This window comes from Calonectris borealis, chromosome 5, assembly GCF_964195595.1.
Source record: "Calonectris borealis chromosome 5, bCalBor7.hap1.2, whole genome shotgun sequence".
NCBI lineage: Eukaryota > Metazoa > Chordata > Aves > Procellariiformes > Procellariidae > Calonectris > Calonectris borealis.
The window spans coordinates 7,922,204-7,949,706 of NC_134316.1; the positions used below are offsets into that span (position 1 = coordinate 7,922,204).

The 27,503-nt window shown below is 42.9% G+C and overlaps 2 protein-coding genes across 2 annotated transcripts in view; both read left to right on the forward strand.

The window, feature by feature from the left end:
- LOC142082649 (synaptotagmin-16-like) overlaps window positions 1-26,483 on the forward strand; it is a 50,333-nt gene extending 23,850 nt beyond the window's left edge. Inside the window, exons 5-10 of the mRNA XM_075150882.1 lie at window positions 408-584; window positions 7,229-7,943; window positions 8,133-10,542; window positions 11,905-11,947; window positions 12,197-12,823; window positions 26,010-26,483. Coding sequence (XP_075006983.1) covers window positions 12,268-12,823; window positions 26,010-26,242 — 789 coding nt within the window. The 5' untranslated portion in view covers window positions 408-584; window positions 7,229-7,943; window positions 8,133-10,542; window positions 11,905-11,947; window positions 12,197-12,267 and the 3' untranslated portion in view covers window positions 26,243-26,483. The remainder of the gene's footprint in view (window positions 1-407; window positions 585-7,228; window positions 7,944-8,132; window positions 10,543-11,904; window positions 11,948-12,196; window positions 12,824-26,009) is intronic.
- LOC142082648 (synaptotagmin-16-like) overlaps window positions 14,673-27,503 on the forward strand; it is a 39,898-nt gene continuing 27,067 nt past the window's right edge. Inside the window, exons 1-2 of the mRNA XM_075150881.1 lie at window positions 14,673-14,847; window positions 15,373-15,498. The gene's annotated coding sequence lies outside the window, so the exon portion shown is untranslated. The remainder of the gene's footprint in view (window positions 14,848-15,372; window positions 15,499-27,503) is intronic.

Sequence of the window (27,503 nt, forward strand, 5' to 3'; positions counted from 1 at the left end):
GAGAATTTACTGCAAGCTGTGCAGAAGTGGTTTATGACCAACTGCCCTTTCTTGGCTGGATCCTTGTTGCAGTATAGATTGAGAGTGTCTGTCTTGAAGCTGGTGGAGTTCTGCATCGGTACGAAAGTTTATTAAAATCAGAGTCTTTTCTGAGTTGAAGTTCATCATGTGACAGAAATGAAGACCTTAATCGGAATCAAATTTGGTGTTGTCGATGTCCTCAGTAGACTGGCCCAATGCGGGTGTTGTATCCATTTAACACAAGTCCAAGTTCTGCTGAATTTCATTGCTATTTTTCTGGGGAGAGGATGGGGAAGCAGAGCCATGGATACAGACGTGGTTAAACCACATCTTTCTCTGGGCAGTTTTTCCCACTTCTGCACTGATGTTTTCTTTCTGATTTTCAGTTACTCCTGAGGCCGTTGGGTTTTTGTCTCCAATTGGAGTCTTCATTATCCTCCCTGCAGTCCTCTTCCACTTCATCAAGAAGCTCTGCTTTGAAAAGAGAGGTGGTCTCCCATGCCTGGAACAACAAGGGAAAATAAAACACTACAAAGAAAAGTCCGGAGTTCATGAGGGCCTTGGTAAGTATAACAGTATTGTACCGCTTTTGATGTACAGAATCTTCTTGAGTCTTTGATTGCTGGGAGGACAGAGACAGACCCATTTGCTCTGTCTTGGGTTATTTGTGTGGAAAACAGCAGGGTTTTGGATAGACTATAGTAACCTCCAAAACTTGATCAAATGGATATGCAATTGCTACCGTGCTCTCATTATCCTTGTTGTCTGGAGTAATCTTTTGAAAAATGGAGGGCAATCCTGGGGAAAAGCACACTCCCCACTGTCTGTCTGTTGTGGGAGTGTTTTGTTAATCCAGTGAAAAACAAAATGTGAGCAATTCTGAGTAACGACACTGCCTTTCTGCTCATGAAGGATATGCCTGTCCTGGTTTTCTTGTAGTAGCTATTACACGCTCTTTCATGCGTTTGTTCTTGTCTGGAAACATTATGTCTTGTTACCCATGAGTCCTGGAGTCAAAATAACTGGGAATTTTACTGTGTTACAAAAATAACATTTTAATGTTTCTCAGCCATCAAAAATGCATCCATGCTGGTAATGGTGGTAACTGAGAAATTGGTAATTTCATCATACATTTGTTTGTAAATTTGTACATCATAACTGTATAATCATTGAAATAATCAGCCAAAAAGAGGCCTCAGAAGCCTCCAAATTAAAAGGTCTGCTTCTCAGCGGTTCAGTCTCAAAGCTAATTGTAGAAGGGCACAATCACAAAGCGTGGAGCCCCTGGAGGTTTTTTAGGTTTTTTTGTTGTACGTTTTGCCTTGTACACCGAGTTCAGCATGGCTGTTGCAAAGGACATGATCTGGTCATACCTTAACAGTCCAGGATTTATGGTCAAAGGCTTGGATGCCACATGTGATAGGAAGTCACCACATGTGATAGGAAGTCAGTGGGACTGACTGCTTCTTGCTAAAGGCATTAGTGAGCCAGGGACAGGCACCAAAAGTACAAATGGTACTTGAAATTATTCCCACCCACTCCCCTCTCCATTGAAAGTCCTAACTTTAATGTTTCTAAACAAAGACTATTTTTTTTTTTAATAAGTTTCCTTCACTGATATTATTTTTAAGTCTTTCTTCCCTTCTCTTCGCCTCCCATCAAGTGGTGTAAAAGTGTGGCTTTTATTTCGGTTTTTAAGATGACACATCTCCCAGGAGTGTGTGGGTGTTGACATTCTATGGAGCTGTCACAGGCTATCATGTAAACATGTATTTGCAATGCTTTTTAAAATGTGAATTATTAATAAACAGGGTGGCTTGCTTTTTTTGTGTTTTGTTCCTTCCAAATTTTGAAGGACAAAAAATTGCTTCCCAGCTGACACACTCGATGGCAATTTTCATTTCAGACTAAATCTTATGTGTCTGAGTAATAAACCTTTGAAAACATGGGTTTATAATGGAAACACTAATTCAACTTTAACTACAGCTGTGCCGTACAAGCAAAATACCACACACATTAATGAGGTGCTAAATCTGATACGGCAGAGGAATGTGTTGTAATCATTAATTACAATGGAAGCTTAAAGTTGGAGCCTGCTTTTTCTGTTCAAACAAAATCAGCTTGGCGAGTTGGAGCTAAGAGCTATTTAAAAATATCATCTCTATATTTAGTTTAAATTTCACCATAGCGTTTTGATACTTGTAAGGCCAATATGGAATATGCGTGTAGGAAATGCTAATGCTTTTAAAGGACAGCAGCATGAGAGAATAGATTAAACCCTGGCCTAACACAGCATGTCATATGGCGAATGTAGAAACCTGGAGCCTGAGCTTGGGCTGGGAAGCCAGGAAGGGCTGTTTCTAGCATGGCAGTTGCCTGGTGAGGGAGCTCTCCCAAGAGGAGTGTTGACAAGCAAGAGTTTGTTTCAAATTCAGAATCTGACTTTGCTGGGTAGAAAGCAGCAGGATGGGAGTGTTTGTAATGTGTAACTTACTGGTTAGCATTCACTTTTCCTCTTCCCAACTTTTCCTGGTGAGCTGTGTTTGTTACAAAGAGATCCTGATTATAAAGACTATGCTGTTGTTTAACAGGTAACCCACTAATGATTATTCTTCCCAGTTCTAAGTTCTCAAATTGGGGAAATCATTTTGCTTCTCCACATCTGGAATTAAGAGTGGTTAGAACATACCTGTCTGCTATGACTATCAGCTTTATAACTGTCTAAATAAGAGAGAAGGCATTTTGCATTTTGATCCCTCTGGCATGACAACATCTGCAATAGGATAAACCCCAATTGGCAACAGCATAGGTAAATGAAGGCTGTAGCCTGGGAAGGTGTGTATGGGTTCAGTGCATGAGATGTTTCTCTTGTCCTTGGATCTAGTTGAGTTTTGAGTTATCTACTGATAAAAAAGAGAGTCGGTATAGAAACATAAGCAAATCTGTCTGCTTTGCACTTTGCAGGTGTGCAGGCTGACATTCAGAAAATGTACTGTAAAGTGTCAAAGTCTTTTTTTTTGTTGTTGTTTTTGCTTTTCTGTATAGAGCCTGACCTCAGAACGAGGCAAGTGACAGAATGAAATAGGTGTTTCCATCGTCATGGCTCTAGGATACATCTGGCTGGTTTGTTCCTAATTTAATTTTAATTGCACAGTTTGTGTCCTTATGAAAAGAACAAGATAAGGGAAAGATCTTTGTGAAAATGAAGAATTAATTGAAAACCTTTCAGGAGACTCCAGGACAAAGGCTCTTAATTACTGGGGCACAATGGATAACTTTTTTGATACTTGAAGCTTTTATGGATCCTGTTCTTGACTGCTTCATTGACCTTAGTGATGACCCCATCTCTTGAGCAAGGGTGTGCTGCCCTGATTGCCTCTCACTCAGCTGCAGGAGTCCATTCACTGTGGGGGCTGGAGCTCATCTGGACGCAGCCAGCCTGTATTTAGGATGGACTTGGCACTGCAAGGGAGAGCTCAGAGCAGGCTGCAAAGCTTGACAGAGAAGCTGGTAAGCACGTAACAGATAGGAGGTTACTTGACGCGTGTCAAGCCTGCTTGGCTATGCCTAAGCGTGTGCAGAAGGAAGTGGTGGTGGCATGAAGCAGATCTGAGCTGACTGGAGCCATGTAGAGCCTTGATGTAGGTTGTGCAGAATTCCTAAGGGAGGGAAAGTGAGGGAAAGACTAAACACCACACCTTTGGCCTTAATGGAGTCAGCTGGAGTGGTTCCTCACAGCACTGGTGATCTTTCAGGTGGTGGGGGAGTGTGTGTGGGGTGAAATTTCCCGTTGGAGCATCCCCCCATGCAAGGAGGGAGGACCTTCCCCCGAACAGAGGCCCAACAGATGTCAGTGGGGTCTCGCGTGAGACCTTTTGATGCTGTGATGGTTCGGTGTCCCTTCCTGTAGTGTGGATTTCAGGACCAAGAGGTGGTGATGGTGTTCTTAAGTGTGGTGTTTATAGTGTTGCTGAGCCCTTTGCTTCAAAAGTTCATGGGTGAAATGAACTTCATAGAAACATGTGACAGTGCTGTGCAAACCTTGTGTAAAGAGCTGTATCTAACCGTGTGCTTCAGTGCTGTGACTCAAAAAAGAGAAGGACCCTCTTTGTTCTATACATAATCTTTTTATAATGATGTGACCTGAGACCTGGAAGGAAATTGTAGTTTCCTGACTGTGCTTTATACAAAAATATTCCAGTTGTGCCTTGCCTTAAACACTTGCTGTGAAGTTAAGCATGTACTCCTGATATGTGAAATCAGCTTAAACGTCATGAGGTTTGAAGAAACAATTCTTTCCATTTTTCCCTTCTGTCTTAACAGCCCTGAGGGCGCTTTCAATTCATGTTCTTAAGCTGTTCTGCACAGCCACTGCTCTAGCCAGTGGGGCTAGCAGCACACTTAAAATAAATAAACGGAGATGCAGTTCTTATATAAACCACTCATCTCCTGTAGCTGAGGCTTTAAGGAAAGCATCAACACCTATAACACTCAACAAAGGCAGGAATGTTAGCAGCGCTGCCTGGATGACGACCTTGCTTTGTCAGTGCAGCCCTGGGCCCAGTCAGGCACTGGGGACCCGTCATGTGCAGCGTGTGGGACCATCATATGCTAGCAGAGGCTTAGTTTCATGTTTAGAAACAAGTAACGTGGGTGAGCATGACAGCACCAGTCTGGCGTGCACAGCAGACTGGCTTCCTCCAACAGCGTGGTAAGTTGTGGAAAGCACGGGAATGTCCTTCTGCAAAGCAAAACAATTATGATTGGTCTTTGTAACCCTGATGCTGAGTGCCCAGTAGCTCTGAGGCTCCGTCGTCCTCAGCAAGGTGCAGATTGAAAATGAGTCCAGGGTTACTCATGTCACCTAGTTGAGGCATGTAGCTCAGCCAGGGTGTTAGGTTCCTTGACCAGCCGATGGCAGGAGGGAGAGGAGCTCTTGGAAGGGAAGTTTCTCTGTGCCCAAATGAAGCCGCTCTTCTAAATTGCTTTCTCTCTCAGTTGCCTTTATAGAGGCTCATAGGAAGAGTGGTTGGACATGGGACAGCGTGAATGTTGCCACCAATGCCTGCCCTAGACATCGGAGAGCCTGGTTTGTAACAAGAGTGAATTCAATGAAGGATAAGAGTGGCTGAGGGAGCAGTTCCTAAGTTGATAGGGACAACTGCCTGCTCAGATCTATGGCTCTGAATTCCTTTAAATAATTTGAAACTAGGTCTGGTTTTCCCAGTGGTTGCTCAGCCTCCCAGCATGTCCGGCTGGACTGGTGGTTGACTTAGCAGCAGTGAAAGGAGATGGGAGCTACGGACTTAGCCACGTGCGCACACAAAGATGGTCAACCAGGAATGGATAATCATCTATTGATTTGCCACTCAGGGCTGTGGTTCCCAAACAGTGCTGTCTGCACTGCTTGATGGTGGTCCATACAGAGCAATTTCCATAGGCTCTGTAACGATGGAGTGTGTGTGGGGGAAGAAGGAGTAACAGTAACTGGGTGACTCCTCAAAATGTTTCTAAAATATCTTCATTGTGTTAAACAGCTAGACGCACTCTCCCACTGCTAATTTCCATGCAAGTAATTGCTCTGATTGACCCTGGCTTGTTCAGTTGCTGCAGACTGAGTAGCATGATTGCAGGCGGGTTGGGGACTGGGGCTCCTGGGTCTGCTCTACGACAGCAGCTTGACAGCACAGGTGGGTGGGTTCGAGTGGTGGTGTAAATTGGTGTTTCTCCAGCCTTTTGAACTTGTGATTTCCTTTTGGCTCTTCTGTCTTCATGCAAGCTGACGAATGATAGCAGCTCAATTACAGAACCTGACTGCAGGTTTCTTCTTTCATTCCTAATCCAGTAATGACAGATGTTTCTCACTCCTTTACCTTGAAAGAGGACAGTTGCCACTACTTACACCACTTTTCTAATACTCCAATGATCTGTGACTTTCTTTATGCCCTTTTTGTAACCCTCAGTTTGAGAAATAGAAATAATTAAAGTTATTCATTGTTGCTTTTTGTACTACCACTTGGCACAGAACTGTTAGTTTTTTGTGCCTATGGTGACAAGTGGCTCTTTAAACGCAAAGGACCTTATTTTGTTTTGGAGGATGTGACTGGCTTCAGTGGAGTGACTGTGGACTTAACACCAGTGCCGAGGCAGGATCTGGCTCTCTGGCATATCCAGGCCAAATATTATGGTCAAGGAAGGTGTTTGCATTTTCTCTCTCCTGAAAATTCCCTTGAGGTTTGTATTAATATCTTGGTGGCAATAGTATGTGTGCAGTTACAGATTCCCTGTTTTGTGAGCGTACATGAAACGAACACACTTCTGAGTTCAGGATGTTACAGTCCAAGCAAAAACAAAGGTGTGCAGTGGTCAGCATGGGAAATCGCCATCAGCTCCTCAGCTCTGTTGCTGGTAGAGCCTTCTGAGCATAATATTTGATTCTGGTCTTCAAGGAGCATTTTTTTGCCTGAATTTATCACCATATACTCTATATGTTGGAGAGACCTGGCTTTTTTGAAAAGAGCTCCACAGTTTTGAACAATTAATGTCACATTTGCATAATTCCTTTTTAGTTCTAGCCCTTTCCTCTTCTCCCCATCCCACTGAAACTGTGAGAATCAGTAATTGTTGCCATTATTTTTGACAAAAGGAGAGCATGCAACAAAGGAATGGGAAGAAAGGAGGACACACCATGGGGCTAAATATCCTGATCAAAACTACTTCTATCATTTGGGTATCAATTTTTACAACTAATTTGGCACAGCATCACTAATAGCAAGCTGCCTGCAAAGACATGAGATGATTTGGGAGTGAGGAATAAGTCTGCAGGCTTCCTCTGCGTAGGCTAAACCCCGTGCAGCAGGGTGCATTGCTGTCTGTCTGATCTCATCTTTGTTTTCACTTCACCATTTTGGGGCTTGTAGGACCAATGCATTGCAGCAGTAGGTTTATTGCTTGTTTATTTGTAACTCATGAATGTTTCCAATGAGTTGTGTGTAATTTATTAGCATAAACCATTAGATCTTCCTTGAATGCCCTGGAGTTTCTGAATCACCAGCTGAAAAGTACTATTACAAAGCACATAATCACTTGGAAAGTGCCTCTGTCTTATCTTTTTTGCTTTAAATTCAGCTACATAAATAGCATTTTTATAGCACATAGGCCAAAAAGGTACCAAGATGTTCTGTCTTTCTGTTTTGTTTTACCTTAGGGAAACTTGGTCAGCAGTGACGCTCACAGTTGATGTGAACCTTGGGCACTGCCTGGGAACTTTCCTCATAACGCTTCTGCAAGAGGCTCCAATCAACTGATTGGCTTCAACTGCACAGGCTGGTTTCGGCACTGTGATAATTTTAACTAGAAATACAGTTTCATCGTAGCAATGTTTGGTTATCCTTCACTGTGAGGATGGAAGGGCTTTGCTAGCATCTTGTTAAACATGATTCTGGCAACTACAGGAGCAGTGAAGAGTCCAGATTGCTCCCAGAACTAGGATAGAGAATTTCTTGGCCCACTGCTGCTGCTGCCTGCCTTCAGCAGAGTACATTTCTAATCTCCCGTCTGCTATTTTACATGTGTGCTAATTCAGCTCCAGTCCGAAAGGAGGATAAGGCTCATTACAGTTTTCAGTAACTTAAAAAGCGTTATAATCGTCTTACCCCTCCAAGCCTTCCTTACTTCCTCTTTGATGAACAGCAAAATGGTCTTGCCTTTTGCGCAGACCCTTGACGTTCTGGGCATCAGCTTAGATTCACACCTTGTTTTAGGTCTTTCCTCCTAAGCTTGGAGCAAGGCTTAACAGGGGGTCTGTAATACTGCTTTTCCTAGGCGTCTACGCAAATAAAGCTCCTGCCTATGGATATGATCCATGGCATGCCAGGTGGGCATGAGGGGCTGATGCTTTCTGTATGAGATCAGGAAATAAGGTAAATCATAATCAATGGCTTGACTAAAAGTTCTAAGAAGTGGGGAAGGCAGGAATCGTTCCTCTGGGTACATGTAGGCTGCCTAAACGGGTCACCCAGCACAGTGCTCAGAGTTTCAGTTGTGGACAGATGGATTCAGCAACTTGCCCAAACTGCTAAAAAAGCTTTTTGGTACAATTTTCTTGGCAGTGGCAAAAGAAGTTCATCTTTCTAAAAGTGATGTGACAAAGATGTCTTCTGACCTTTGGAAGCTGGGAACGGATTTCCTCTTCTTGTGTCTCTACACGGGACAGTACATTCCGGGCAGAGAGGTGAGGCTGTGGATTTCTCCCTCATCTAGTGTTTCAGAAATAAACACTCACTTGAAAATTGTTCAGTTACTATATACTGGGACACTGTTTTCAACCTGCGGTCTATAAGCCTCCCTACAAGGGAGGAGTTTGGTAGAAAACTTTTGCAAGGGCCACACAAAAAGTGTGAAGAACAGGAAGTTTGTGCCTACGCTCTACAACAGCTTGAGTAAGGAAAATCGTAAGAAATGCACACCTGATGGCAATTTTTTAGGAGCCTGCATATCAAGAGGATTGAAAGACACTTTGCTAATATTACAAACCTCTGCATTGTGGTGGTGTTTGATATTCTGCTAATAGTCGTCTTTTTTTAACTATACAGTAATTGCACCTCTCAATGGGAGCGCTACTCAGGAATAATGATCCTATCAAGACAAGGGAATATAGATTGTAGTAAAGGTTATGATGGTTTCTGTGAGAGGCTTAACATTGATCCTTTTAGCTATCTGATTTTCCAAGAGGAAAAAAAAAAAACAACAACTTTGAGTTAAGCAGGCGATTCAGTGTGAAAATTCTTGTGGTTAGTTTTAGAACATGGAACTTGAAGTGAATTTGCTAAACTGTTTTTTTTTTTCCCCGCTCTTTTTTTGGTGAATGCTTTTTAAAAGAAATGGATTTTTCTTTCCCACACATTTTAAATGCTCTTCTCAGTTCTTTTATTTTTTTTTCTAATACAAGTCAAAATTGCTAAAGAATTCAAAAGTAAAAATTCGTTATGTTGAAAAGGCCATGTTGTGAAATATGTCATGAACACCCTGTTAGAGCAGTGCCTGCTAATTAAGGGAGAGAGCTCCTGGGAAACAGCAAGCCTATAACAGAGCTCAGCCCCCTTTGATCCTCTGTTGAGTTTGTAAAAATGTTGCCCGCCTAAACTTGTCTGCAGCTTGTTACACATTTTATCCATCTGCTGCAAGACCAAAAATAAGTGATTTATAATTCAGTTGAACTCCAGTTGTTCAGCATATCACTGGCTGTGGAGTCTTCAGTAAGAGGGAGATGACAGGAGGAGAAGCCAAACAAAGGCTAAACAGAGTCAGGCACCCTGGAAATTCCGTTGCTTTTGCCTGTAGGGATTATGTAGGCACTGGATTGCAAGTTGTACAGGTGTGTTGCAGGTGTTACTAAAGCGGTTCGGATTTTTTGGGTGAAATATACTTCAGTGTCTATCCATTGTCTATAAACTGAAATCAAACCGTTTGTCGGGGTTCTCCAGCTTTGATCCAGACAAATTTCCAGGTCTTGGTTAGAACTGTGGATGCGTATATACGTGTGTGTATGCGTCACCTTTCCCCCCAGCCTACTTATAGCAAGATGATCTGGGCAACTACTTGGTATATGAAAGATGCAGGTTCAAGTCTTATCTGCCTCTTCAGATGACTGGGTGACCACATCCAAGCCCTGCAGGTGACTGTAGATCACTGCTTTAATTCCATGACTAAAGTAAAATCTGGCTTTGAAAAACTCTCTCCGTCTTCCTAGCTGTCACACCAACCTCCCTAACGCGGAGTCTCTTGTGGAGCACCGCGATGTTTGCCCGAGCCGTGGTGCAGTCAGCCACCGCATCCGGGAGAAGTGGGGTGGCTCTCTTGGACCAACTGAGTGTTAGCTCTGAAATCTAACAACAGGAGGATCTAATTATTCCCCATGCAAATATCACAAGTCTACGTTCTGTTGATTTTTAGAACAGATCGACGCTTCATTTTAGCACCCATATGTTTTATCTGCATTGGTTAGCTATCACTCCTGGATGCCTGCAGCCCTCCAAGGGCTACTGCGGTCATGTATCTTGCTGTTGAGACAGAGGCAGAGCGTTATGAAGTCCTCCCTTCATCAGAAATCAGAGATTCATTTGCTGTTGCCTGTAAATAAATGACAGGTTAAAAATGTATCCAGTATCCAGTACTTACCCGCCCAAATTTACCTCCTTCCACGCCTGGGAGAATCTCACTGTTAGAAGTACCATCTCCTCCCAGTGACTTCTGTGGTGCTGTGACTTACCAGTAGCAAATCTGCATTATGCTGAAAATGTGTTGTTTGGAGCGTGTCATCAGTTTAGGTCTATGAGAAAATAAGTTGCACAAAGCAGAGGCTTCAATAAGGGCAGGGTTGGAAAGAGGAGAGTCGATGCAGGGAACGGCTCGCCTGGGAGGTTACACCATGACGTCGTCTGTTCTTTGCCAAAGATTTAACGTGTGGCAGGGCGCGTTACCTGGGTCCCAGCGGCTGAGCCAGAGGCCAGCGGTTGACAGGTGGGTACTGGAGCAGTGTGTGCCCCGACCCGGAGAGTTTGTAACAGCCGTCAGGTTTTAAAATGGCTTTAGTAACCTACATTCATGTACTGCCCTTGTTAGGACTGTAATTCTTAGTACGTACTGAAGGTGATAATAAACTTGTTGCAAGTGTCTGCACTGTAAGTCAACATCACTGAACAAAATTGTTCAGTGCAGGTGTTTTAAAAGGTAAAGACCTCTTAAGACGCTGATCTCATATGTAAAGAAGCTGCTCCCTAAGCAAGGTGGGATCTCCTTGTCCATGCTCCATTTAAAAATCCAAAACATCGGTATCCCACTACATTTCTCTGGAGGCCATTTCACAAGGTAATACACACTGCTGCTGAGCTTATTTTCTTGCTGCTTACACTGTATTTACCCTTTTGCAGTTTGATTGCTCCTAGGCCTCTAAATTCAGCAAGACACTGGTATTAATTTTTGAAGCTTCTTTTTAGCTGTCTTTTAGCCTAAAATCTGCAACTATTTAATTCTTTCTTCCTAAACCCATCACCCTATTTGTAGGTTTTTCCTTCTTCTCAGAGTTCCTAAAAGAATATCTGTCTTGTGATAATGTGGGAAAATGTATATCGGGCAAAAAGGCACCTTAACTTCCTGCAAGTTATGAAAGCAAAAAAGTCCTATGTTTTTATTTAGGGTTTAAATGAGTTTTGAGAAAACAAGATAGGAACAACCTGTCTCCATCCCCAGCTTCAGAAAAGTCACATCTCTTGAGTTTGTCTTGATCCAAAAGGTTAATATTTTCAATTCTACAAATACATGGTTATTCCAGGTGTGGCAATACTTAAATAACAGCTAAAATCTGCCAACTTTTATAATTCTTTTATCATGATTGCTCTGTACTGAAGAAGTGCTCTAAAGATCTGGACTGTGTCTACTTTCATAGTGAAGTTGTGGCTGAAGCAGGTATAGCCAATAGCTCACTCCAGCCACCATGGGTTATAATGAGCATATTGATACGATACCAACGCTTTTGTTAACTCGCTCCGGTTCCCAGTAATTTCATACCTATAATATTCCATCTCCTGTGTTTTGCTCATTTATGTGAAGGGCAAAACAACTCTGGGTTGTGTTACTCTGTGGTCAGAGAGGGCTTCTTCAAAGCCTTTCTGGAGCAAAGCATTTGAGATAGTTGTCTGCCGTGGGCCGGTTCTGCATGCTTTAAGCCTGTCACTTTAATCAATCAAAACATAATTCTCCCCAAATTCTCCCCCCTTCAATTTCCCCATCTGGACATGCTAATGAAAAGGGTGTGGTGGAAGTCAGGGCCAGGAGGTTATTTGAGATTTTTGACTGCAGGTTGTTTTGTACTTTTTTTACCAGGTCTGTTGACAGCTGTAACCAGCATGTGTGCGCTTCAGAAAAGGTACTTCTGCTCCGATGTTCTATGGTTTTATTTTTATATAAGGTTTAGCAATTGAATGAAAGCTTTCCAGACTCTGCAGGAATATGTGTAATTTGTCCATCATTTCTGGATTTCTAGTGGTATTCTCAATGAGTAGAAGTCCTTTTTCCATTTTTCCTCTCAGTTCTAGACATCTTACGTAGATAGTGTGTCGACAGGTGTTGATGGACAAGCAATTTACAGTAATCTCTTATGGTGCTTATTCTGTAGCTCCCTGAATTATAAGTGACATGCTGGCAAAGCTGAACAACTGATCACCAGATACTGGCATAGTGTTAAACATGGCTTCTGAGGCTGCTCAGAATTTCCTTCAGCCACTGTCATCTTGGATGTCTCAAATATACGAAGCTATCCAACAAGCCGGAGACTCTATATCTGCTTCACTGCTGAATTTGAGTGGAGTGGGTCGTAAGTCAGAAGAAGAGAGGAACCAGGACTTGGAGAATAATGGAGGAGTTTATGAGGATTATTCTGAGGAATCAGATGATGAACGACACCTGGACCTCTGGGATGAGGAATACTTGTATCCTAGTGAAGATGGTCACATTGGGGGTCTTGATCTTGCTTCACAAGCCCTTCCTCATGGCTCTGACATGGGTCTGCAGAAGCAAAAATGGGTTAAAAATACCAGCAGCTTACCAGAGCAGTGTGTTGAAAGCACTGGGTCTTTGACAGCCAGTGGATCCTACTGGATGAATGAAGATCTCCAGCCACTTGATCGGCTTCCTACCATCGCTGAGGAAGAAGGTGAGCCCTCTATGAGGATGGGAGGCCATGAGCACAACCTCAGCATGAGTGGCTCCTTAAAAAGTAATAATGGCAAGACAAGTTTTGCAGGTAAGCAGCTAGCACACACCCTGACAGTATTATCCAGACCTCTCTTTTCTGGTATTGATTTGATTTAGTTGCTAATCTGCTCATTATGTTCTGTGTTGTCTTTGTTTCCCACTGCTAAAATAAAACTCCCCAAATCCCAAAGAAAAATCTAACCTTTCCTCTTCTGTTTCCGATTCTTCTCTCGTTTGTGAAACTAATCTTATTGAAATAAGTGGAAATCTCCAGGGTGAAATGCTGTGTATTAGAAGGCAATCAGACCATATTGCTGTAGCAAGGAGTATTTTACTCCCCCCGTGTTTTGTTTCTGGTAGCAGGACCCTTCAAAGGGAGTGTTTAGCCTTAAGCCTTTGCTTTGAGAACCATCTGCCTTTGCGTCATTGCTATTAAAGATATATATAATCTCAAACCTTGTTTCTTTGTGCCAGGAATCTCAAGATGTTACTGTGCCATGTGCTGTGAAATGCTAAAAAGCCAGCCATATCTCATGATTTTATGGATGAAAGGCTCCCAAATCGCTTTCCTCTCCTCCCACCACCCCCACAGGCTTTTCAAATAAGACTGAAGAGGACAGCAGGCAGGAGATTATGGAAAGGAGAACTGAATTTGATATTTTCAGTTTTAAATAGGCCTAACTGTGACTTCTGATCATTAAGTGACATGAACAGCTTTTCAGGCGATTGTGTTCAGGACTGAATTTCAGCCATGTGACTTGTACTCACTAAATATCACCGTAAGTGTGGCTGGAAGTTACCTGGGTCACAGAGGACTGATGGAGACATATGTCCTAACCACAAGCAGGAAAGCTGCAGTCCTGCTGACACCATCCTTGGGTCTTGCTGGGTTAAAGCCGCTCTTTATGAAAATCCTAGGAAGAGGGATAAGGGAGGAAGGGCGGATGGGGGGAGGTCTGCAATATGGAGCTGATGAAGAACTTGAGACTCACTGAGGGTCTTCAGAATTTGGCTTCAAATATCTAAATTCCTTTTTCTTGAATGAGGCAGTAGATGCTCTTGAAAATGTTTATTTTATAATGACCAAGAGCTTTTCATCACTCTTGGCTTCTAGGAAAGTCTTACATATTTAGCCATTTCTGTGCAGACTGCGGAAGATCAGCCTGTTTGTTTTCGTATTTAATAGGAATATCAGACTGAGAGGGTATAAACCTTGACGGTGTTCTTTAATGAATGTTAAAATTAGCTCTTTTCTTTATTACTATTCCTCACACTGTTATGGCCAGGGAGTAAATAAAAAAGAGCTTTTGGTCTAGCTGATCTGTCTCCCAAACTGGGACTGCTTGTTTCATATTCCAAATGAACAAATGCCAATTCTCAGGTTAAGCACCCCAGAGCTGTATCTCTTGGAGCCCAACCTCTAACCTGTACAGATCCCGTACCTTCTGGTACTCCTATACATTGCCTGTACGATATCCTGCCCACAGTGTTTGTTCATAGGCACCAAGTCAATGCTGCAGGGCTGGATTTACTGTGTGTGCTTGGATCATGTGTCCAATGTGTGCTCCACCCCATGGAGCAGGGCATGTGGTGTCCTTCCAGGGAGTGCTGGGGCCATGGATCCTTCTGGGCAAGTGCTATCCAGGGGACAACCTTGTATCCTGCAGAGCCTGTACCCCCAAGAGGGGCTGTTAGAGTGATTCATGGCAAATCCTGGGGCTCCTCAGAGCAGGCTGGGGAGCAGCCACGTGCCGAACGTATTATTCCAATGGTGGCCTCCAGATCTTTGTCTTGACTCTGGACTACATCCTTGCTCACAGTGGATGGGAGAAAAGGTGGTGAGCTCTCAGGGAAATGGGGGCCAGGAATGGGCTGCTGTCACTGTCAGAGCAGTTTCTCAGCTGCAGTCTTGTCTGCAGGGACATCTGAGAAAGAGGGTCCTTAGGAGCGTGTGATGGACCAGATGAATTTTCCTGGTGAGAGACACATGGAGTGACAGTCAGATGCCAGAGTAACCCATCACTGCAGCTAAAGGGGAGGGTCACTCTGAACCTCTCTCCCAGCTGAGAGCAGGTACTGATCAAGTTGCTCTTGGACTCTTTCTTAATATTTATTGGCTTTCCTTCTCAGTAAGCTGTCTGGAGCCATTGAGGACTGGAAGGCTGGCGTTACAGAGCTCCCCAGCACCTACATTGCTGCTGTCTAGAGCTCTCTACTTCCACACAAAGCACTTTAGAGGGCATTGCATAGCTTTTTACACCAGAGGGAATGTCACTGCAAATGCTCTCAAATAGTCTTTTATCTTTTTATCTCTGCAATGCACTGCACAGAGGGCCATCCAATGGTCTCAAGACCTTATAGTCATGCAGTTGGCTGTTTGAGAATTGGAGGGCTGGGAACTGATGCCTTTTTCCTCAGAACTATCTAAGTTGTATAATAGCAGAGAAGCTGCTAAACTGTGATTTGAAAATGTCTTCCACAAGATCTTTGATGTGGAAGAACTCGTTTTGCTCTTCTAAGTGACCCTTCACTTCCAAAACACACACATGCTCTTTGTATTTCATTTTTTCAACTCTTTATTTCCTCTTTTTCCTCTAGATTCATTCTCTAACATCAAGAGTGTGAACTCTTCTGATGGTAACCTAGACATGCAGAGAGGCTGTAATACCCTGGCAACTTAAAATTTCAGTCATGGATTAAAATGATCAAGAGAAGATGTTTGAGGTACCCTTATTTCTGTTAGCTTTGTTACCTAACCCTAAGTGACAATGTGAGTGAGCATATGGACTTGCTGACATTCAGCAAAGGCGTTCAGTAGCATCAATATTAACTTTGAATATTTTTCCTTCCATTTGGCATTTTTTCCCCATTTCTGCAAAATACGTTTCCTGTTTATCCTTATATTCTTTTCAGAACATTGCATCTTGACTTTATTTCACTTAATGTACCATATTTCTCTCCACAATAGAATATTTTAAAGCTAAATTGGCACAAAACAGTAGCAATGCTGAATGCTTTTTGTTGCCATGGAAATATTTCTGGGCACTTACTGAAGACCTGGTTGCCAATAGTAATGTAACAGAGAAAATAGATATGCTTCATTTAGCAGCCACTGGTGATTAAAGAGCCACAGAAACCCGTAACAAGGTCATTCCAATATATAGTTTATTGGGTTTAGGGGGGAAGAAACCCACCAACCCTAGATGAGCATCATTTTGTTTTAAAAAAGATGCAAAACAAAATCCAATAGTTGTTCCCCACTCTTAAACTTAGAGCACGCTTCTGAGATGAAATAAAATTGCAGTTAAAAATCATCATTACCTCTTCTCCTTTTTATCAAATATGTTTTTGATCACATTTTTGCCCCCTAGGAAATGTTTCCTAGCTCCCAGAATAGTTTTTCTGAGGCCCCAAAGCAGCACACACGTTACTGAAAACCATTTTTAGGCTTAGGGATCTAATAAAGTGTTTGAGCAATGAAATTCTTGGGTTCTTAAGTCAAACGTCTGTTAGACACTGTGAGGCATGCTAATCAGCAGGGTGCAGGTTTGGCTGCCGCTGAGTCCTGGTCTGTACTTAAATGATGCTAGTAACGTTGTGCCAAGGTTTTAAACAAATGCAGGGAAAAGTTTTTCACTTCGGATGCTTTTGATCCACAGTTTAAAAATGAGGAGGTAGTTCAGCAGGAAATATTGCAATACCAGGTGTTTGGTTTAAGAGGTTAATAATGGGAAGGCGGACCCTTCTGTGCACGCAGATCCCTGCCACCATTTGCAAATCATGTAGTTGTAAATTTTGCAAATACAGATGAACTTGCTCTTGCAGCTTCCTTCAGACCCTCTTTCATTGTCTAACCTCAGTGTTTCTGATAGAGAAACTGTCTCCCGTCTCAGAACAGGGAGAGAGCAGCTTTTGCATCCCCCCGTGGCTAAGATACTGCTGCTCAGCTGACTGGGGGTGGCTGGCAAGAGTGTGGCTGCCAAATCCATCATTGCACGTTGGGCTTCAGAATTGAAAAAAAGCAGTGGAGCAATAAGTCACTTCTAAAAGTAGTGCACTGCAAGCAAAGGGGTGTAGCTGGCCAGTCTTTCTGCTTCTCAGCCTGAATCTACAGAGAAAAAAAAAGTAATAACAAAAAAGGTGAAGAGCAGCAATAATTTAATGCAATGGCTTCAGCCCACTTCTTCCTCAGGGCCCATGTTCTTTGCAAACAAAAAGTCAAAGTGACCATTAAGTTAGCAGTTTCAAGCAGACACTGCTCTGAAAAGGCATGGGGACAGACACACCAGCAGAGCTGAGTCTTCTGAATCAGAGCTGAACTATTTCTGCACTGCGAGTTCTGTGATTGAAGAGTCTCCCAAGCTGTCTGACACTGTGTTCATAACACTAGTGTAATTTATAGGTGAGCACTACACTTAAACTGCACGAAGTCTTTGGAGATTTTTTCCCGTCAATTAGACAATCTCAGTGCTCGCTAAAGATTGCATTTCAGTTGCACTAAAATAAGTTTTTTGACCTTGGAATACTAGAAAGTTTGATGTCCTAATAGGAGTCTTGTCTAGATGGCTAGATAGTTATCCTCAATACATGTGTAAGGGGAGGCATGCCTCTGAGGCTCTGGGAGTTTTTAAAACTAGAAAACACTATTGCATTTACTCACCTTGGCCTCCGGTTTAACAGAGGTCATTGATTTTTGCCAGTAATTGCTGTAGTAGAGGAAATTATTCTTTCTGCTGTATATGAGCACTCCTGACCTCAGTAAATGACCCTTCATACGGCCAGGAATTCCTAGCCAAGAAGTGAGTTTTCATTAGGTCCTATAAACCCATATAGCAAAATATACCCATAACAAAAAGTTGTTGCTTGTGTGATAAATAAAACTTCTGCTTGAACCTGAGACTAAAACAGATAGATGGCCAGTTTCCATGTAAAGATCCTAAGTGTTGAATTTTATCACCTGTCTGGCTATGGAGCCAGCCAGTGCTCTAACCAGAATGTAGCCATATAAAAATCAGTGCCTGAACTCAAAGCAGAACATTTAAAGAGGCTACACTGAATCAATAGCACCACTAGGACTGAGTGAAGAAAAGCAAAGACAGACAGTGGACGAAAGCACTTCACAGAGAATACTCCTGGCTGCTCGAGTGGGAGAAAGCGCTAACGTGACGGGATATGCATCTGGTCTCTGAAGAATGCAGTACGCGTCCACAGCTTTCTGAAATGAAGTGCAGACGTGAGTTTGCATTGAATGCTTTCTCTCCGGGAAATTCAGAACCACTCAGAAAGTGTTTGTGCACAGACTTTTGTCCTTGTGAAGGTGGTACCATGTTCCTTTTTATATTTAAAGTAGTCCTTTGCAGTTCTGTCTTTTCAAAGTTTCAAATTATAAGGGATTTTCATCCCTTATAATCCATGATGCCAAAAGTAAGTGGTGATGAGAGTACATAATAGCCCTGAAAGGAGAGTGGATTGCGGTATGTCAGCTTTACAGCTGGGGCAACGAAGCCAAAGAGTGGTTCAAAACACAAATTTTCAAAGGTGCTACCCTTGCAGGCTCTGTCCTGGGCCTGTCAACATTGTTGTTCATCCTCAGTCGGTGATTTTAGACACAGTATCTTTGTAAGCCCACAGTAGATCAGTAATTTGGGTTTTCACCAAGTTCCTTCTCTGGTGGGCAGAGCTTCCTTGTGCCTAGCTCCCTAGGGGGCATGAGGAAGGATGCTCTGTTCAGGAGTACTTGTCATCTGCTCTTGCCATCTAAAAGGTTGCATAAGCTGTATGGAGAAGGATGTATTTGAGAGGAAGAAATGGATTTTGCCATTCAGTGCAGTTACAGAACGAATTGTGTGTGTGAGCGTGTGTGTTTGTGCATGTATTTTCTGATCCACTTTTGCTAAGTGGCATCCTCTTCCCACTCCCCATATGGCAGTTGTGACTCTATCTTCCTCTGGGAAGGTTGTTTAGGACTCAAGAGGCTTCATTTACCAATAAACAGCATCTTGGCAGCATCTGGGAAGTGCTGCCTCTCTCCTAGAAACCCTGCCTCCTCACCTTCCATCTCCTACTACAGGCGAGGCAGGTGTGAATGATTCATTGCGTTGTGATGGAGGTTACGTGCAGGCATACTAGCAGCACTCTGTGCAGAGCTGGAACATAGTATTTCTGTGTGCTGATACAAACAGTAGTACTTTTTGTCTTTTTTTTTTTCTTTTTTTCTTTTTTTTTTCTTTTTTCAGTTGTTGCTAGCTTGGCCTGCTTTGTAGAAGGCTACTTACGCAAACCCATGATGGCAGGCAAATGCTTGCAGAAGGGACTGACCATCAGGACTTTTGGAAACATGGCTAATCCGTCTCTGTTTCCTCCTAGCCTCTTTGCATTGCATAACAGCACAAAAAACACTAATGTAAGCTTGTATGAGATGGGATCACTCTGCCAAAAGGTGAGCTGGTGTTGATCCTCACCTCTTGCCAGACAGGGGTGTAGATATGACTTCCTTGTGCCCAGTTCATTTTTGGCTGTTGTAATGACCTGTTGGCAGCAGCCATCATTTTGAGTGGCCTCATAGACTCCTGAAACAGTTGTAGTAACCCAGGGGAAAGACTGCAATGAAAGAAAAGAGGGAGATTACAGTCATAGAGGAAAAAATGTGCAGTTTTATCGACACTGAATGGCATTGTTGGGCTGTGTGGGTCTTCCAGGTAATGAGGAAGGTGTGGTTGGGCTGTACCTCTGCAGGTAATGTTGGCATGATTCTCATGCAGTCTCCTTCTCCTGAAGGAAGGCTTCATCAGTACCTATTTGTAGACCAACATGAATGACTTAGGTTGAATCTTAAACCAGTCCATAGCAAAATCTGTAGAAAATCCCTTCTAATGACCATGAAAATAGCTGATGCTCTCATGGCTTCATCACCCTGATGTTCAGGTGGGTGCTTCCTTGTCTAGAGAGCTTAGTGTCCATGTGAGATGAAGCATCCCTGGAGGGACTCATTGCACTGGGCGTGAGTGCTTGCCCACGCAAGCTGGGCGCTTGGAGGCATTTCTCTCCTCAGGCTGAGAGAGATTCAAGCCCATACGGTCTATACGTAGCAGCATAATCTGTGTGGGAGTATTTTCCAGCAAATAGTATGAGAGTGGTGGTGCTGGAGAGAAAGCCCTGAATTTGGATTAATGAGAGCACTGAGGTTTGCTGAAGCTCTGTGTCGCATGGTCAATTTGGGGGTCTAGACTTATTGCCGTAAATAATGTAGCTATAAAACCATTGGGCCTGAGGGTGCAGTTTTGCAGTTGTCAGTAGCTGTTGTAAAACTGCAGCTGAGATATATTGTCCTTCCCCGATCACACAGTTGTGCTGCTTTCCATGTCTGGCCTCATGAGCATGCTGCTGTGTGGTGAACTGGACCAGCTTGTTGCTTCAGCTGAGAGTTACTAGCCCCTTCCCTATTACTTTTGAATCAGGTGAGTTGGCCACACGATTGCTGAAACTGAAACAAGGGGAAGGGGGGAAGGGAAGGAGGACAGGATTGTCCTTTTTTGAGTGACAGCTTTGGTCCTGAACGCGTGTGAGTTGTTGCACCACATCCTCACCCACTGCTGCTGCTGAAGTCTGTGATTTTCCCAGGAGTGCCATGGAAACGGTGGTGTTACAGCAGTGGTAAAGGGGGGCTGTGGTGAATCAACCCTCTGGTAGCAAACAGAAAGTTTCAATTAGAAAAATCAGTGGGAAAATAAATATCTGCCTTGTTGCAATGCAGTTGTTATCCGTAGCAACCCCAAACAAATATCTTTGCGAGGGAGTTGATTTCCACCCTGTTAATCAGCAAACAAAGACTTGTGGGTGTGAAGCTAATGGTTACAGTGTTGGGTGCTACGCATGGTATGTAATCAGTGTGCATACGCTGGGTCTAGCAGGTTGTGAGCGTGGTGTAGCAAAACTGCGCTTTAAGGAGGAGCAGGAGTCAATGTCTTGGGTTTCCTGGGCATTTCCTTGGCCAGTTTGATTTGTTGCTAGGTGGAAGGCCATTTTCTGGAAGAAGCTAGTGCCAATTCAGAGAAACGTCCTTAAATGCAGTGGAGAGAGCTTACAAAGTGACTCCCTTGCATTAGAAGGAGAAGTGCGTATCCATACCAAGCAAACAAGTAGAAGAGGTGATTGATGGGGAATCTGAAGAAATTCAACCCATTGTGGTATGAAAGCTACCAGGAAAACTGTCATAAAAATAATGCTTATAAAGTGCAAGTTATTTTGTGTTGGAAGGAAAGGACAGTGTTTTCTAACTCGTTGGCCATTGGGATCCAGCAGTTTGTTTAGTTTCTGAGTCCATGAGCATTTACAGCCCCGCACCCCAGAGCATCCACAGCTACACCTGTGCCCTGCGGTGTCCCCAGCATAGACGCAGCATCTGCCAACAGAAGGTGCTTTTCTGCCTCTGCAGCTGCATGTTTTCTTCAAGCAACCTAACCTGGGCTGGCAAAGGGGTGTAGGCTGACTCATGGATGTAACTGCATCCACACCAGGGGTTTTCCTGGCTTAACAGTGTCTCCTGCAGTGTGTAATCTCTTTTTTCTTCCACTTCTCCATGAATCCTGGGCCTGTGCTAATAAAACCCAGTAGCATAAATGAAGCCTGACTCATGCTTACTCCACATGTAAAAGGTAAAATAGGTGATTGGGAAAATCGGGGATGATTGTGCTTCTGCTTCTTGGCTGCCATTTCCTTTAGCTATGGAAGAACCTTAGGAAGCAAAGTGAGAGTCAGTTTGAAGCTGAATCTCATGTTCCTATTTTTAAAATCCAAATTTGGGAGTAGGAAAAAAGCAACAGGAAAAGATGTTGATTTTTCATGCTGTTTTCTGTGGGCAGTTCTCATTTTTTTGCACAGCAGCATGCAGAATTGGAGTTTATTGCTCTGACTGCTGTATTGTTTGGCTATGGAGGTGCTTGATGGTCAGAGCCAAATAATGATTTGTTTCTGATTACTCTCTGACTTTTTTGTTTGCTTTTTTTCCTTTTTGTTGCAGTATGAAAGCTGCCAAGTTGTGATTCTCTCTGCCTGCATCACATGCAAACACCCAAGTGTGTTCGCCTCAGAGAGCTCCCAGTTGGTTTGGTCATGGGGTGAGGACAGATGAAGAGATAGAGATTGACGTATTGCAAAAGCAGGACGCTGTCACTTGTCACTCAGCAAAGAGGGGTGAACCTTATGCTTACCACTGGGCACTGAATGGCTCCCTGGTTGGTATACTTACCAGAAAGGGACGAAGCCACATGGGTCTGTGTGCAAGGAAAAAGCCCAGATGAAGGCTGCCTTCTGTTCGTTAGTAAACGAGTTGGTGTTAGTCAATGGTGCACGGTCACTGTGCACAGTCTCTATGTCCATAATGGCATGTGTGGAAACATGGGTTTACTGTATCACGGCGCATTCTCCATCAATTTCAAGTACATTTGCGGTCTAGGTGTATGTTTTGGATTTTGCTTCTGTTTTATAAAAAGAAGGATTTTTGATGATTGGATTGTATCTCCATATAGTTTTGAGCATAAGTGAAGGCGTGGGTACTCTCCTCTCTAGTCAAACCCATAAATCAGGTAGTTGTACTTTTGTTTGCACTCCCAGTTCAAATGGTTGACAGCAAAAGGGAGAAGATGACTCCAGATTGAAGACACTGCAAATCAGAGCTGTAGTTGCACGGGAATTGCTAGTAGCAACTCCACATGTGTTGCTAAATGTTCCCTTTACAAAATGTTCCTCCTTTTTTCTGAGAAGCTTTAACATATCCATTGTTTGCAGCAGGCCTTCCCAGTCTTCCAAAAGAAAAGGCCTTTTCTTTCTGTGTGCAGTTCTGGGTTTTGGTGAGTTAGGAGCTGTTACAGACCACTGTTTCTCTATGTCATCCTGGTCATGAAAATTTTAAGGCCAGGCCTATGTGACTGCTTCTATAATAGCAAAGAACATGCTAAAAGCGCTCCTGGGATCCTCCGAGTGTATGCATTATGCATAGATGTACTGATATGATGGTTATATGATCAAATACATTTTTTTTAGTACTTCTGCTTCCTTCAGGCTTGGTGATGCTCCCATTGAAACTCTCACTGACTTCCACAAAGCAGAATCAAAATCTTTAAGAAGAAAGTGGACACACAAGGGCAGCATTAGATGTATAGGAAACCAGAAGTTTGGCATTTGTGAACTTCTCATTTTTCAGCCAAAATGACTGTTTTTTGTTGTTGTTTGTTTTTTTTTTTAACATGCAGGCAGACACGATGCATGCAGTACATCTATATTTTACACCTACACTATGTATTTTATTTGGTATTTTTTTTTCTTGGATAAGCTTTGAGCAAATGATAAGTTGTTCTTTCTACTTGGTAACACTGCAGAGAATTCTTGAATTATTTATTTCATGCATTTTAGCTTAGTGTATTTGGATGCCTGTAAGGTAACTTTGTAACTGATTGGGTGTTTGAAATTTCTGAATAAATAGTGGTAGTTTGAAATACCTTGTCAGAAGAAGAGGTCACCTTCCTTCCTCCCCCACTGTCTCCTCTAATCCCACATGCCTCCTTATGAGTGGTGGGAAGTTGATTTGTAAAACAGATGCTGCATAGAAGCAATTGAGTTGAAGTTGCTAGAAATATGTATATGCTACACAACATCTGCAGATCTCAAGATGTATTCATTATCTTTCCAGAATTTAGATTGTAATTATGGGTCCTTTATTTAAGTTTCCATGGTGATACAGAAAATGTTTCCCCCTTGTCCTTTCCTAATCAGGAGACTTGTATATTTGAATGGTGAACATTTTTCTCTCCCCTGGGTGAAGTTAGTTTTATTAATACAGAGATATTAAGTTGACACGGAGCTGTCTGCTGCTCAGGCAGAGATTCAGCACAGACGTATCAAGCGTTTGCTACAGATTCCCCAGTGCCACCGTTTAATTAGCCTGTATGCTTCCAAATGCTAGTACGAAATAGCATCCTGTGTCATAACAAGTGATGCAGTCATGCTTTGGGGATTTGTAAAGTTGAAGTCAAAGTCAAGCGGCCAATAATATATCAAAGCGGGCCAAACTCCTCCCCTCCATCCCTTCACCCTTCCCCTTCTGTCCTAGAAAAAGGGCTCTGCTCTGTTTTGCAGGGAGTTGCGTGCAGGTCATCCAGGGAGTGCCCTTACAGGAGCGGTCCAGGAGTGCTGGATCCATGTGGCATTTGCTAAATTTCTTGTAATAACCAGAATTGTACACTGCGTTAATGCGCATTTATTTAAGTATACAGCCTCGTGCCCACGGACCCAGGATTTTGATGTTACAGTTGTTTTAGAAAATGGTGAAAAATGTGGCTTAATCGCTGAAGATGATATTTTACTCAGGATTTTTGGCAAGCTGTTTGAGTGAAGAGTGGACTTTTGTTTAAACTGGAATAACTTTATTTTTATCTTAAATACCCAAAAGATATACATAGATAAGTAGAACTTAACAGCATTTGCCAAGCATTTAAATTAATTTTTGTAGAGGTTGCATGAGCTGCAGGTAGTGAATTGACAACACAGTTGGCTGAAAAGGAATGTTTAGTTTTATGTGTTTCGATTATTTTAATAGGTTGTAGCACATTTAGGCCATAGGATTGTTACAGCTTGAAATAATTTTTATTTAAAAAAAAATCAAAGAAGCTTATTTTTAACAGCTTACATAAAAATAATCAATTTTTATGATAGCTGGTCACTGACCATTTACAAACTAATGTCTAAAACTTTTTTCATTTTTATCAGAATAGGAACACTTAGCTTTTTCCTCTGATTGAGAGCAATTTTCTGGAAGGAACAGCAGGCGTATTGTCAAACTGTGGCAAATCAGACCAGAGGGTCAAATCTGCCAGCGTGGAGGCATGGAAGAAACCAGCTTCTGCTGGGCTGGTGGTGGGAGCAGTTTGCTGCGGTACTGCCAGCTTCCTTGCTCTGTCCTCTCTGCCCGGGGAGTTGAGTGCCATCTTCTGTGCAGCAGCAGGTAAATTTATGGAGCAGTGACAGCAGTTGTCATTAAGTTTATACTGCAAATTTTTAATAGACCTAACACAGTGTGTAAAAGCGGGATCTGGTTTCCCCACCTGTAGCCGTGTGATTACTGTAAGTGAGATTTGAGGTGAAAAAAGGTGCTTTCTCCCCTCAAACCAGGCAGTGTCACTGAGAAAGCTGCCCTCCACCCGTTTGTCTGCAATGCCCATTTGTTCCACTGCTCGGGTTTGCCATGGCGATTATCAAAGTGAGTCTTGGCAACCATATCGTATACTTCATGCTCAAGAGCAAGCAGTGGACCGGCCACACTTGACAGCTGGCTTGTTCACATGCGTGTACACAAACACGCACGTACACACCAAGTGCCCGTTGTCCCCACTGCTGCCTTCTCTGTGCACGTCGGTGGGTCAAAATGTCCTGCTGTTGTGCTTCCTTGATGCTGATGGCAGGGAGATCAGCAAAATGCCTCCACATTTTCATCCTGACAAAGCAAGGCCAAGTATATATAGCATGTATTGAACCCTCCTTCCCCCATCTGGCGGATATTCACGCACTAATGAGGGTGCAGTCATCTCATATTCAAAGCACGTGTTGGTAGCAGGAGGGGAAGGCACTCTCAGGGACGTGATCAAATGCGTATCTTCACTTCTAAAGGTTACAATTTACATTGGTCTCCCGAGTTCCTCTGCTGCTGGCAGATGGAATCAGCAATGCCTATTAGCCATGTGCTGTATTTATGTGTTCATGGTATTACCCAGAGCAGGTTACGTCTGAGTTGCTTTTTCTGCTGCACAAAAGAAGTTCCCTCTCCACCTTAGCAGGAGCTGAAGGGGAATGGAAGCACCACGAAGTTTTCAAGTCCTTTGCTTACTACTTTGTCTTTGCGCATGCTAATGATTTTATGAGTGGTTCTCTGTGTATGTTGTGTCCTACTTTGTCTCCTGCTTTGTTAACTATCTTCATTTCTTTTAAAAAATAGGGTAATTTGCAGAGTTGGTCAAGGTCTAATATATGTAAATGTTGCTGATACAATATGACATTCACAGGCTTTCCGGAGGTTGAAGAAGCAGATGATTCTCAAGTTCGTTCTGCAGGTTTAGGGACCTAAACCCTTGGTCCCCTTTTTCTCCCCAGAAGGTCCATCTGAGAGCTAGAAGTGTGCCATGTCATCTGGCTTCTTGGCCGAGGGCAGCAGACTGTCTAAAGCTTGAGTTGTGTTTTTCTCCCAGTAAACAGTTACGGGGAGGATGAAGAACAGACAGCATCTTCAGGCAACAATGATGAGGTGATTAAGCAGTTTGAGATCTCTGTGTCATGCTCCCAAAGTTTTCGATCAGAAGTATCTGAAAAAGCAACACCAGCAGGCGTGGAGCGTAGACCCAAATTCAGCCGTTTGCTCTCCAGCCATGAGGAGTACAGTACAGAGGTATCTGAATGCAAAGGTACTGTTTGCATGAAATAAGATTAAAGAAGTTGGAGTCTTCAAGATCTGTGGCCTCAACATGGAGAGATTCTTTTGTTGTGGAGAACAAGTCCTGAATCTTGCTTTGTCTCTTACTAAACTTGGTTTCTTTATTGGTTACCTGCAGCTCATTTCTAAAATACTTAGAGGGAAGAGTCTGGATCTAAGCCCTGCTGAAGTCCATGAAAATCTTTCCATTAACTGTATAAGGCTTTTGAATTCTGGCTCCTAATCCACAGGGATTTTCATGGATTTTATTGCCAATTTTGCCAGAGTAAAGACTGCAGGACTTTGTTCTAATTATTTTTGGCCTGTGCCGCTTAAGTAATTTCTTTAGCAAGCCTTTTAGCAGAAGTTGAAGCTAAGTTGAAGCTTTTGTAACAGCTTTGCAAACACAAGGTGAACAGTGAATGAATTATGCCGTATCATTTGCCAGCGCATATGCCAAATGTCAGGCAATGACAGAAACTAAAAATTTATGGCACAGAAGGGAAGAATTTTATGATCTTCTATGGACTAATGTAATGACTCTTTTATACAAACAGAGATGAAATGCATTTAAAAACATAGCTACTTAGAAAATTGGCCTGAACACATTCTAAAATCTGGAGAAATTCATTAGAGGGAAGAGCTGTGAAAGTGCCCTTCGTTTTTCGTTCTGTAGAATGTTTTAATTTTGAAATACAATTGCTTGATTTTGATGCACCCTTTGATTAGAGCAGTCATTTCAAGATATGGCTCTCCATCGAACTCTTCTTCTGGCAACGTGGTGCAGAGTTGCTCTTACTTTTCTTTTCAGAGGTAATATTAATCTTGTTTAAATAACTGTTCAGAAACTAGGTGAAACCAGATGTTAAAGCCTGCTTTCACGAAGACATTTGATTCTCTGCCCCATTCCTCACTAAACTCAAGATTAGACCCTTTGTTACAAATAAATGCCTATAAACTAATCCTTGGGTATGTCAGGTCTCTTTCAAACCCAGAGAGGTTTCTGAGACATGTAGAACTGCTGTTACTGAGTGCACAGTTATAGTTACACACACCTACGGCTCCCAGTATGAGGCGTTTATTTGGGAGAAAAGCTGAGTGGTTGGAGTAAATCCTAGATAACCCCACACCCTGCTACCCCCCAGATGCTGGTCCGAGAACTCCATGTGTGTGAGTGTCCATTTTGGCCCCTAGCTGGTGCTGTGATCACAAAACACAGAAAGGTTTGTGCACCTAAGGCCACCATTGTGCCCCAAGGGTGTATCAAACACTG